The 12,618-nt window shown below is 37.2% G+C and overlaps 1 protein-coding gene across 2 annotated transcripts in view; it reads left to right on the top strand.

Annotated features, from left to right (window-relative positions):
• The window catches only part of PGM2L1 (phosphoglucomutase 2 like 1), an 86,360-nt gene extending 81,489 nt beyond the window's left edge, over positions 1-4,871 (top strand). For both annotated transcript variants that reach the window (XM_004381964.2, XM_023736562.1), the window contains exon 14: positions 975-4,871. In XM_004381964.2, the coding sequence (XP_004382021.1) occupies positions 975-1,077 (103 nt within the window). In that variant the 3' untranslated portion in view covers positions 1,078-4,871. The remainder of the gene's footprint in view (positions 1-974) is intronic.
• Positions 4,872-12,618: the final 7,747 nt, after the last annotated feature.

The following is a 12,618-nucleotide window of genomic DNA, read 5'->3' as shown; positions in this document are numbered from 1 at the left end:
GCTAATACTTCCCTTGTGTCTTTGGTGTTCTTCATTCTCCTTAACTCCAGGTGAGTTGGGACAAATTGATGCATCTTAGATGGCCGTTTGCTAGCTTTTAAGACCCCAAATGCCACTCACCAAAGCGGGATGCAGAACTGTTTCTTAATAAGCTTTGTTATGCCAATTGACCTAGATGTCCCCTGAAAGCATGGTCCCCAGACCCCTACCCCTGCTACTCTGTCCCTTGAAGTGTTTGATTGTATTCAGGAAACTTCTTAGCTTTGGTTTAGTCCAGTTGTGCTGACTTCCCCTGTAGTGTGTGCTGTCTTTCCCTTCACCTAAGATAATTCTCATCTACTATCTAGTTAGTAAATAACCCTCGCCCTCCCTCCCCACCCTCATAACCATCAAAGAATGTTTTCTCCTGTGTTTAAACCTTTTCTTGAGTTCTTATAATAGTGGTCTTATATAATATATTTCTTTCTATTACTGACTAAATTCACTCAGCATAAAGCCCTCCAAATTCCTCCATGTTATAAGATTAAACATTGTCTTTTTTTAATCACACCGCCTTTTGCTACCTGAAAGATATATCATATCATCTCATAATATCTGTACTGAGTATTCTTTGAAGTATTTCAGGAATCTATTATATTTTAATAGCTGTTATTTGTAGCCTAAGACATTAAATTGCCTGACTTAGAGAATTCTTTACACATACTATAACTCACCCATTTATTATGTACCAAGGAACTCCTGTTAATGCAGTTCAACTTTAGTCTGTGACAGTGGTGTTTTGTGTGTGTGATTTTTGGGGGCGAGGAGGGATCTTTTTTTGTTGCTGTTGTTTTAGCTGTGTGAATTTCTCTTTAGCTCCCCAACTGTTTAATCATTTTATCAGGTATATGCCCTTTTGAAAAGTTATAACAATTTAAACATATTTTAAGGTTATGAAAAGAAAGAATTTCAAAACTCTTAATCTTTTTCCCCAGTAACACTGCCTTACTGGAAGAAGAACTGAAGAAACTCATTGAAGCTCTGATTGAGAATTTTCTGGAGCCCAGTAAGAATGGACTGATCTGGCGTTCTGTTTAGGTGTACACCAGTACATCTCATTACTTTGCACTGGCATATGAAACAGAACAACCAAGAACTCTGTGCATTGAACCTTGTGTTAGCACTCTGTCTCTCTCATTGGGCCAAGTATTTTTTCCCTTTTTGTTAAACTAAACACACTGTATAAATGTGAAATGAAATGGTCTGGGTGGAAATGACTCAAATTTTTTCATAATCTTGAACAAGATTACATTACATTAAAAGTATTGTAGTAATACGTCATTCTTCCTTTAACAGAAACATAACAATATAAAAGCGAGTTTTCTTGTTAAAGTCCGATTAAGCTTAGTTCCATATTCTTGTAGTTGTGTATAGCATGGTTTTAAAAAAAAGCAGGTAAATGTTATATAATTGTAGAGTTAGTTAAATAAAGTCAGTGAGAAAATGGCACCGCTCCCAGACCACTGTAGTAAAGTGTCATTGTTATATCACAGGTATTAATGTACAAATTAGAGTATTTAAAATAGAATATTTAGAATTTCTCATTTAGAACAGATATTACAATATGTGGTTTCAGCAGCTCTGTTTCAGGTGCACTTGGTTCAGTATGTATGTATCTATTTACAATTCTGACGTTTATTGAACATAAAAAAATAGTGGCAACACTCCTAGTGACTTGGTTCTTGTCAAATTTCTTAGTGCCTTCCCAGGGGTCTGATATGAACTGAAACAATGTTCCTGCATTGGATATAATTTAATTAGTTAATTTTTGACCAGTTAAGGAAAATCTTCCAAACTACATAGGTGCCTACCCTCTATATCAAAGGTTCACTTATTTAAAAAAGTTTAATGTAAATCAAGATCTTAATAAAAGCAGACTTAATGTAACCTTAATTAGGGGTCTTCATGTAAAAATTAACTGTCAATTATCATAACCTTTAAGTAAAGAAAAAAATCTGAACTGAGAAAGGAGCTCTGAATTTATATAGAAGTCCAACTTTTGACTTATATTTTTTAAGTAGCTTTATTTCTTTATCTGATGAAGTAATGATAACTTTACTAAAAAAATAAAACATCCAGATTTAAGCATTATGAAACACTACCTGTTTTAAAACTAAGGTCCAGTTTATTCTAACATCTTGCTGGCTTCTGTAGAATTTGTGATCACATAACTACTACTTTTTTAATGTAGAAAAATATTTCTTGGAAAGTCATGTTGTTTGATTGTGCAGTCTTCTGAAACAGACTTAATAGAGAAGGGCTGTTTGGTCTTCTTAAAATGTATCCTGTCCTGTAGGTCACAGTGTACTTAAACACATGGGATGTACGTACTTAAGAAGTAACAAGAACAAGGCCTTGGATATAATAAAGCTAAATGAATTGCCTGTAGGAGATAGCACTGGTATTAGAGAATTTGTTTCCAAAAAAGAAATTAATATAAAATTTGAACTGATTAGAATGTTCATTAAATCATGGTTTGGTTGTCACAGCTGTCAGCTAATATTTGGTTCAGCTCATATAATCCAAATATAATTTTCAACTTACTGTGTTGCCACTATTGTTAATTTGTTCCTTTCTTACTTTCATAAAGCTCTGTCATGTAGGACTGTAGATAATAGACAGCTAGTTAAATGCAGAGCATCATTTTTCTGAATGGGCTTGTTTTCAGAGACTTTGCACTGAAGAAGAAATACATAGAATTTTTTGGTTTATCTGCTTTTAAGAATGTATATTGTAATTTAAGAAATGGCCTGTATTCTACAGAGTGGTGTGAACAATGCTATATATATATGAAAAAATATGTATATTTGTTTTTTAGTGTCTGTGTTTTAGTGACTGAAGAACAGAGTGGAGCTAAAATGATTACAACAGTCCATTCATCATCACTAAAGCCATGTCATGATTTTCATTCTATTATGAAGAAAACAAGGAGCCCTGGTGGCACAGTGGTTAAATAACTTGGCTGATAACTGAAAGGTTTGCAGTTCAAACTCACCAGCCACTCCACAGGAGAAAAATATGGCAGTCTGCTTTCATAAAGACTACAGCCTTGGAAACCCTATGGGGCAGTTCTACTCTGTCTATAGGGTTGCTATGAGTTGGAATGGACTCAATGGCAAAGGGCGGAACATGAATAAAACAGTTTTATTTGGGTACTTTAATGTAATGCAATATTTTGGTTGTCTTAATCAAGGTGAAAAGTTGTTGAAGCTTGGAATATTATTTCAGAATTTAAAACTCCAAAGTTAAAATTAACAGAAGCTTACTAAATGTTCTTCAAGTGTATAGACTGAAGGAATTATTTGGTTCTAGCCAAGCTCTGGAGTCTGTTTGAGTGTGATATTTAACAAGAACTTGACATAGTGTGTGCACAGTGTCTAACAGGCTAAATTCAGTGATCACTCAAGCCAGCTAGGAGAGACAAAAGTGCTGGCAAGTAAGTATCAGCCTTGGGCACTGCATCATTTCTCCTTTTCTTTCATGAACAGTATCGTGGAAATGAATGCTTCCTCACTGAGTGTGTAGAGCAAAACTGGGATTTTCTAGAGCTTTTGGGAAAAGGAAAGAATTAGTGGGGCAAGATCAAAGCATATATTGTAGATAAACAGTAGAAATAAACAATAGAAAGGTCAATAAGGCAACAGGAAATGCTTTTCATGAAGGGCAAACCTATCACCCTAAAAGTAGGGAATAAACCGACTGAGTTTAAGTTGTTTACTTGTGTTGATTTGTTATTATGATGAGTAGATAGTGAGCCTATTGTTTTCCTTTATTAGTGATCATTGAAAAGAGGGTGAGTTTTAGGAGATGGGAAAAAGTACTCTTCTTACGGATTCAGTTCATGCTAGGATGTTGTGTCTTAGGATCATATGAGAACTTGGGAGGGGATATAGCAGAAATAAATAGGAATAAAATATAGATTGAAAAATAAAACCTCTTAAGAAACAGTTCAAGGAATTAAGATCATTTAACTGAAGAGGAGAAAGCTGTTGAGATAGTTTAATAAGTCTCATGTTATTAATTGAAGCTGTTATTGAAGAACCCAGAGTAAGAAGTAATATGACAAACTGTTATCCATCTCCAGTGAGGATGGAACAAGAAGGAATAGGGAATTAAAAAATAAATAAATAAAGTGGGGTAGGGGGGAGCATCATGAAAAGTTCACATTCAGATTTAAGAACTTCTTGAACAAGAATTGTCATAAAATCTTCTATCTGAAATATTTTTTTTTAATTATTTAATGGAATTAAATTTTTAAATATTAAGGGATATACTAAATGGCATTTTAAGTTTCCTTTTCAGTACTTTTTTGAAACTTTGAATGAAGATGCTATAAAGAGCACTGAAAGTAACATTTGAGTTTCACTCCGTATCTATAAGAATTTAGCTCACAAAATAGTTTTTGTATATTTTCAGTAGTGCAATGCATGAGTGCAATGAATAAAGTCTTGCTGGGATGTTATTTTTAATTTAACCTGGTGAATTAGGAGACTTGAACACAATTTTGTTCATCTTGAAGAATGTATAGCATTGTAGGACACTTGAGGTTTCTGTTTTAAATATAAAGTATTATTACTTGGATCTAGTAACTTCAGCAGACAGAGAGGCTCTAAGAAATTGGATACTTTGGAATATCTTCTTAAGCAGGTTGCTTCTGGAACTGATGCAACAAAGGTATTAGCTGGAGTTTACTGGAGAAATTGTAAAATGAACTGCTGCTATTGGTATTTCTATCAGATGTTTTCTTGATATTTGTGATGCTTGAAAAATCCAAATTCCACTTGGATACATTTAATTTTATGCCTTTTTCTCTCTACCTCCCTTTTTTCCTAGGCCCTCTCCCACATTTTGTTACTGTGAAAAGCTATTGTACTGTTACCTCACTGATAAGAAATCTTAACTGTATTCATTCAGAATGCTTTAAACTTATTCATAACTGTGTTTGTTTATGGACTGTTGGTTATTTTGTTATTGTCAGAATAGTTTAGACTTCTTGTGAGAAGTAATTTTAAATCTATTTCATAACCTATTTTGATCTGTTTGGCTACTTCTGTATATTAATTTATTATGGCCTTTTACAATTCATGTGTTTTCTGAGATTGCTCTAGAAACTGATGAAGAAAGAGTCACATTAATCAAAATGAATGGTCAGTTGATCTAGCATTTTATTTCAGGTTTCCTTATACCTTGGTCGTCCAAAGCACAAGATTTGAGGAAATTTTTGGCACGCTTATCATTCAAAACCGTAAGATGCCTGAATAAAAAGAAGACAATAGCTCAGTGTCAGATTTTATACAGCATACTTAGTTCTAGTTAGAAACAAAGTTAAAGGAAACTCTCTAGTGTTGACTATTAGTTACTTTAAAATATTCACCATACTGGTAGAATCATTAAGTCATCTTTCCTCTTCCCTGTTAATTCAAGACTATAGACTTTAAAGAAAGAACCTACCAGAATCAGTAAAGTGTCCAACGTGGGGCAAAGTAATGTATCTAGAGTTTGCTTCTCAGATTTTTCCACCAGCATAACCCTAAAGCAGAGGAGCATGAGTGTGGGGGGGAAGGGGGCCTGAGAGCAAAATCAAAAGCAGCCCACCACTAATACGAAATTTCATGTTATGTCTTTAAAATGTAAGTGAATTTTGCATTCTCCATAATAAAACTGTTTGTTTTCAAATAAAAATGATCTCTTTCAACCTTCACTAAAACTGGTGCTGCCAGAAAGGAGTACCATCGTTCTCACGTGGCCTCTCAATTTTCTCCCACAGCCTTCCCTCAACTCCGCCATTGCTACGTATTGCTGGGGGTATACAAACTGACTCCACCATGAGAAGTATAAACTTAGGATATTCCATGTCCTTTAGAAACTGACCTTCTAAAGTATTGGTGCCAAATTAAACAGATTAAACTGACCTGCAAGAATTACCTTACTGCAGAATTATGAACCTTATAATACAGTATAAGATATTGGCGAATTTGTTGTATTTAATTCATTGGTATTCCTTAACTAAGAAGGAGCACCTGACTATCAGTTCTTTGAGAGCAGGGATCACGGTTTATTATTTTTTCATATCCACATCACCTAGTTAAGTACCTAATATAGAGTGTTTAATTGATAAGAATGGGAATTAAGGGGTTTCATTTTAAAGCAAATAGTTTAGGAAACAATACAAAGTATTAGTCTAATATTCTAATTCAGCTTTTAAAATGATTCTCATTACTGAAATTCATAAGTGATGTTTATTAAGCACTCATACCCTTTAATACTCAGTTTCTTTGGAGAAACCATATTTTTATTTGGAAATTATATACGATGCCTAGATTTTACACTCAAAGTAAGATATTGGCCAAGAAAACTAAGAGAATTACTGTCACTCATATACATCCCATTTTTAGCCTAGTAACGCTACCTTCCAAGTGAACCACAATTAATTTGATACCGTTTGGTGTATTTTTATGCAATGTTATGAATAATCATATGTCTTACAAGATATAATAAAACTAGGTTCAAAAGTGATCTCAAGCAAGAGCCTGCACCCATAGATGGTGAGACCTTCTTGTTACTGGCTAGAATAAACTCTTTTTGTATATTATTGAACATGCCAGATGTCTTAGTTATCTAGTGTAACAGAAATATCACAGGTGGATGGCTTTAACATACAGAAGTTTATTCTCTCACAGTCTAGTAGGCTAGAAGTCCAAATTCAGGGTGCCACCTCCAGGGGAAGGCTTTCTCTGTCGGCTCTGGAGGAAGGTTCTTGTCATCAATCTTCGCCTGGACTAGGAGCTTCTCCGCACAGGAAAACCAGGTCCAAAGGACACACCCTGCTCCCAGTCCTGCTTTCTTGGTGGTATGAGGTCCCCACTCTTTGCTTGCTTCCCTTTCCTTTTATCTCTTGTAAGATAAAAGGTGGTGTAGGCCACACTCCAGGGAAAGTCCCTTTACATTGGATCAGGGATGTGACCTTAGTAAGGGTGTTACAATCCCACCCTAATCCTCTTTAACATAAAATTACAATCACAAAATGGAGGACAACCACACAATACTGGGAATCATGGCCTAACCAAGTTGACACATATTTTTGGGGGACACAATTCAATCCATAACACTAGATAAAGTGTATAGAGTTAAGAATGAGTTTTTTTTTTTAACTAAGTGTGTAGCAGTAGTTCAAAATTGTGCCCTTGTCTTAATTTCTGTCAACACCTTATTTTTCCCTTTGAAAACACCAGGGTGCATTATGAGTACTGCTTGTGGGAATTTTCACTTTAAGTATTTGTGGATTTCTTGTTTTGTTTTTCCATTTTGATTCGTAGTGACCCCATGTGACAAAGTAGAACTGCCCCAAAATGTTTTTAATTTTTTTCTTCTTGTGCTTTAGATGAAGGTTTACAGAGCAAATTAGTTCTTCATTAAACAATACACATACTGTTTTGTGACATTGGTTGCCAACCCCACGATGTGTCAACACTCTACCTTTCTCAACCTTAGGTTCCCCATTTCCGTTCATTCAGCTTTTCTGTTCCCTCCTGCCTTCTCATCCTTTTCCTTGGGCTGGTGTACCCATTTAGTCTTGCATCCGTGGTTGAGCTACGTGTATTATTGTTTGTTCTATGGATCTGTCTAATCTTTGGCTGAAGGAAGAGCCTCAGGAGTGACTTCAGTACTGAGTTAAAAGGGTGTCGGCGGGGGCGGGGGGAGGATTTCTTATGGTTGTAGCCAAATGAAGTGTTATCAGTAATAAACAGGTCTCTTCATAAGCACGGGTTTCCGTGTAATTTCTATTATCTTAGATACTGTGTACTTCATAAAATTTGCTATCCAAAGTAAACACGTTCTTGAAATATATGCATTGGCATACCCTAGAATCTACTTTGAGTCTGAATGAATATTCTAGCTTAGTGTTGTTTTTGTTGTTAGGTGCCGTCGAGTCAGTTCTGACTCATAGTGACCCTGTGTACAACAAAACGAAACACTGCCCGACCTTGTGCCATCCTCATAATCGTTATGCTTGAGCCCATCATTGCAGCCACTGTGTCTGTCCATCTTTGTTGAGAGTCTTCCTCTTTTTCACTGGCTGTCCACCTTACGAAGCATGATGTCCTTCTCCAAGGACTGATCCCTCCTGATAACGTGTCCAAAGTATGTGAAACGTAGTCTCACCATCCTTGCTTCTAAGGAGCATTCTGGTTGTACTTCTTCCAAGACAGATTTCTTCATCCTTTTGTCAGTCCATAGTATATTCAATATTCTTTGCCAACACCACAATTCAAAGGCATCAGTTCTTCTTTGTCTTCCTTAGTCATCATCCAGCTTTCCCATGCATATGAGGCAATTGAAAACACCATGGCTTGAGTCAGGCGCACCTTAGTCTTCAAGGTGACATCTTTGCTTTTCAACACTTTAAAGAGGTCTTTTGCAGGAGGTTTGCCCAATGCAATGCGTCTTTTGATTTCTTGACTGCTGCTTCCATGGGTGTTGATTGTGGATCCAAGTAAACTGAAATCCTTGACAACTTCAATCTTTTCTCCATTTATCATGATGTTGCTTCTTGGTCCAGTTGTGAGGATTTTTGTTTTCTTTACATTGAGATGTAATCCATACTGAAGGCTGTGGTCTTTGATCTTCATCAGTAAGTGCTCCAAGTCTTCTTCACTTTCTGCAAGCAAGATCATGTCATCTTCATGACAGAGGTTGTTAATGAGTCTTCTTCCATTCCTGATGCCCTGTTTTTCTTCATATAGTCCAGCTTCTTGGATTATTTGCTCAGCATACAGATTGAATAGGTCTGATGAAAGGATACAACCCTGATGCACACCTTTCCTGACTTTAAACCACGCAGTATCCCCTTGTTCTGTTCGAACAACTGCCTCTTGACCTATGTACAGGTTCCTCATGAGCACAAGTAAGTGTTCTGGAATTCCCCTTCTTTGCAATGTTATGCAGAATTTATTATGATCCACACAGTCAAATGCCTTTGCGTAGTCAATAAAACACAGGTAAACATCTTTCTGGTATTCTCTGCTTTCAGCCAGGATCCATCTGACATCAGCAATGATATCCCTGGTTCCACGTCCTCTTCTGAATCCAGCTTGAATTTCTGGCAGTTCCCTGTCAATATACTGCTGCAGCAGCTTTTGAATGATCTTCAGCAAAATTTTACTTGCGTGTGATATTAATTATATTGTTTGGTAATTTCCGCATTCGGTGGGATCACCTTTCTCGCGAATAGGCACAAATATGGATCTCTTCCAGTTGGTTGGCCAAACAGCTGTCTTCCAAATTTCTTGGCATAGACAATTGAGTACTTCCAGTGCTGCATCTGTTTGTTGAAACATCTCAGTTGGTATTCTGTCAATTCCTGGAGCCTTGTTTTTCGTCAATACCTTCAGTGCAGCTTGGACTTCTTTCTTCATTACCATTGGTTCCTACTCGTATGGTACCTCCTGAAATGGTTGAACATTGACCAGTTCTTTTTGGTGTAGTGACTGTGTATTTCTTCCATCTTCTTTTGATGCTTCCTGCATCACTTAGTATTTTCCCTGAGGAATCCTTCAATACTGAAACTCGAGGCTTGAATTTTTTCTTCAGTTCTTTCAGCTTGAGAAATGCCAAGGGTGTTCTTCCCTTTTGGTTTTCTAACTCCAGGTCTTTGAACATGTTCTTATAATACTTTACTTTGTCTTCTCAAGCTGCCCTTTGAAATCTTCTGTTCAGCTCTTCTACTTCTTCATTTCTTCCATTCACTTTAGCTACTCGACTTTCAAGAGCAAGTTTCAGAGTCTCTTCTGATATACATTTTGGTCTTCCTTTCTTGTCTTTTAATGACCTTTTGCTTTCTTCATGTATGATGTCCTTGATGTCATTCCACAGCTCGTCTGGTCTTCTTGCATTAGTGTCCAATGCATCAAATCTATTCTTGAGATGGTCTCTAAATTCAGATGGTATGTCCTCAAGGTCATACTTTGGCTCTCGTGGACTTGTTCTAATTTTCTTCAGTTTCAACTTTAACTTGCATATGTGTAATTGGTGGTCTGTTCAGCAGTCAGCCCCTGGCCTTGTTCTGACTGATGATATTGAGCTTTTCCGTTGTCTCTTTCCACAGATATAGTCGATTTGATTCCTGAGTATTCCAGCTGGTGAGGTCCACATGTATAGCCGCTGTTTATGTTGTTGAAAAAAAGGTATTTGCAATGAAGAAGTCGTTGGTCTTGCCAAATTCTATCATGCGATCTCTGCTATCGTTTATCACCAAGGCCATGTTTTCCAACTACCAATCCTTCTTTGTCTCCGACTTTCACATTCCAGTCACCAGTAATTATCAATGCATCCTTATTGCATATTCGATCAATTTCAGACTGCAGAAGTTGGTAAAAATCTTCCATTTCTTCATCTTTGGCATTAGTGGTTGGTGAATAAATTTGAATAATATTAACTGGTCTTCCTTGTAGGCATATGGATATTATCCTATCACTGACATCATTGTACTTCAGGGTAGATCTTGATATGTTCTTTTTGATGATGAATGCAATGCCATTCCTCCTCAATTTGTCATTCCTGGCATGGTAGACCATATGATTGTCTGATTCAAAATGGCCAATACCAGTCCATTTCAGGTCAGTAATGCCTAGGATATCGATCTTTATGCATTCCATTTCATTTTTGATGATTTCCAATTTTCCTAGATTCATACTTTTTATATTCCAGGTTCCGATTACTAATGGATGTTTGCAGCTGTTTCATCCCATTTTGAGTCGTGCCACATCAGGTCCCGAAAGCTTGACTCCATCCATGTCATTAAGGTCAACTGTACTTTGAGGAGGCAGCTTTTCCCCAGTTGTCTTTTGAGTGCCTTCCAACCTGGAGGGCTCATCTTGCGGCACTATATTAGACAGTATTCCACTGCTATTCATAAGGTTTTCACTGGCTAATTCTTTTCAGAAGTAGACCTCTGGGTCCTTCTTCCTAGTCTGTCTTAGTCTGGAAGCTCAGCTGAAACCTGTCACCATGGGTGACCCTGCTGGTATTTGAATACCAGTGGCATAGCTTCCAGCATCACAGCAACACGAGTCCCCACAGTACGACAAACTGACAAATGTGTGGGGGCTAGCTTAGTAGTACTCGGTAAATATTTCTTGATTGGTTCTTCAGGAGTCCCAGAGGTAAGAGCTAATATTAAAGTTCTTTCAGTCTTATTTTTCTTTCTCTTCTCTCCTTTAGTTGACCTAATAAGTTTGCCCAGGTTAGCACCAGCTAACAAGATAGAAAAGTTAAAGGCTTGGAAATCCCTCAAGGTAATAACTGTACATCTATGATACAATCGTGGTCTTGGAGTGAGTTTCTAAGGGCTGTTATTACCCTGTAGTGCATGGTCTCCATTGCCTGCCTCTCCTCTTAATAGGCTCCAAAGGTAAGATCAGTGAGAGTAGTGTTCTACAAGATAATTTTATCACCTAAATTGAGTATTCTGAGAATCATGCTGACCCCCATCCATTAGCCCTTCCCCACTTTTTTGTTCTTCAGAGCACATAAGACTGAATAAATAAAAAATACATAAGTGTATATTTAAGTTATTACCTGTCTCCATGAATGTAACTTTTTCACTGCTTTACCACTGCCTACAACAGTGCATGGCACATAGTAGGTACCTGATAAATATTTAGTGAATGAATGAATACATCTCATGTGGTTTTTGCTTGCAAAAGAAAAACATTAAATTCTTAATTCTGCATAGATACAGAGTTGCAAATGATAGAAGATATGCATTAGCAAAACTACTAGCTTTAAAAAGAAAACCAAACCAAACCCATTGCCATCAAGTCAATTCCAACTCATAGCAACACTATAGGACAGAGTAGAACTGCTCCATAGGGTTTCCAAAGAGCGCTTGGTGGATTTGATCTGCCGACCCTTTGGTTAGCAGCCATAGCTCTTAACTACTATGCCACCAGGGTTTTCAGCTTTTGAGATTTAAAAAACCCATTGCTGTTGAGTCGATTCAGAGTCACAGTGACCCTATAGGACAGAGTAAAACTGCCCCATAGGGTTTGCAGCTGTAATTTTTACAGGAGCAGACTGCCACATCTTTCACTCACAGAGCACAGAGCAGCTGGTGAGTTTGAACTTCAGGACCTTTCTGTTAGCAGCAGAGCGCTTAACCACCAGGGCTCCTTTTTAGAGAGATTTGTAAACCCATTATTCAACATCTCATCCAGGCATCGCCTACTTCTTGCTGCTTCATGGTCATCTCATAACCCCATGTCGTGCTGAAATCTCAAGCTCAGCATTTTCTTCCTGCTTTTCCTTAGTGGCGCCATATCCTTCTGGTTTGAAACCTCAAGTTATCCTTGATTTTTCCTGCCATTGAGTGTATACTGTTTGTCAAGATCTTTAAATTTAGCAATCTCTGAGGGCAAGGGCAAGGCTGTTGGCCTGAGACCCACCTAAACAGAGACCAGGAAACTAACTCAACCTAAAATAATAGGACTGTTGTTGTTAGGTGCCGTCAAGTCAATTCCAACTCACAGTGACCCTGTGTACAACAGAATGAAACGCTGCCTAGTCCTTTGCCATCCTCAC

Source organism: Trichechus manatus, unplaced genomic scaffold (genome assembly GCF_000243295.1).
Source record: "Trichechus manatus latirostris isolate Lorelei unplaced genomic scaffold, TriManLat1.0 scaffold00088, whole genome shotgun sequence".
Taxonomy (NCBI): Eukaryota; Metazoa; Chordata; class Mammalia; order Sirenia; family Trichechidae; genus Trichechus; species Trichechus manatus.
This window is presented reverse-complemented; position numbering and strand designations above follow the sequence as displayed.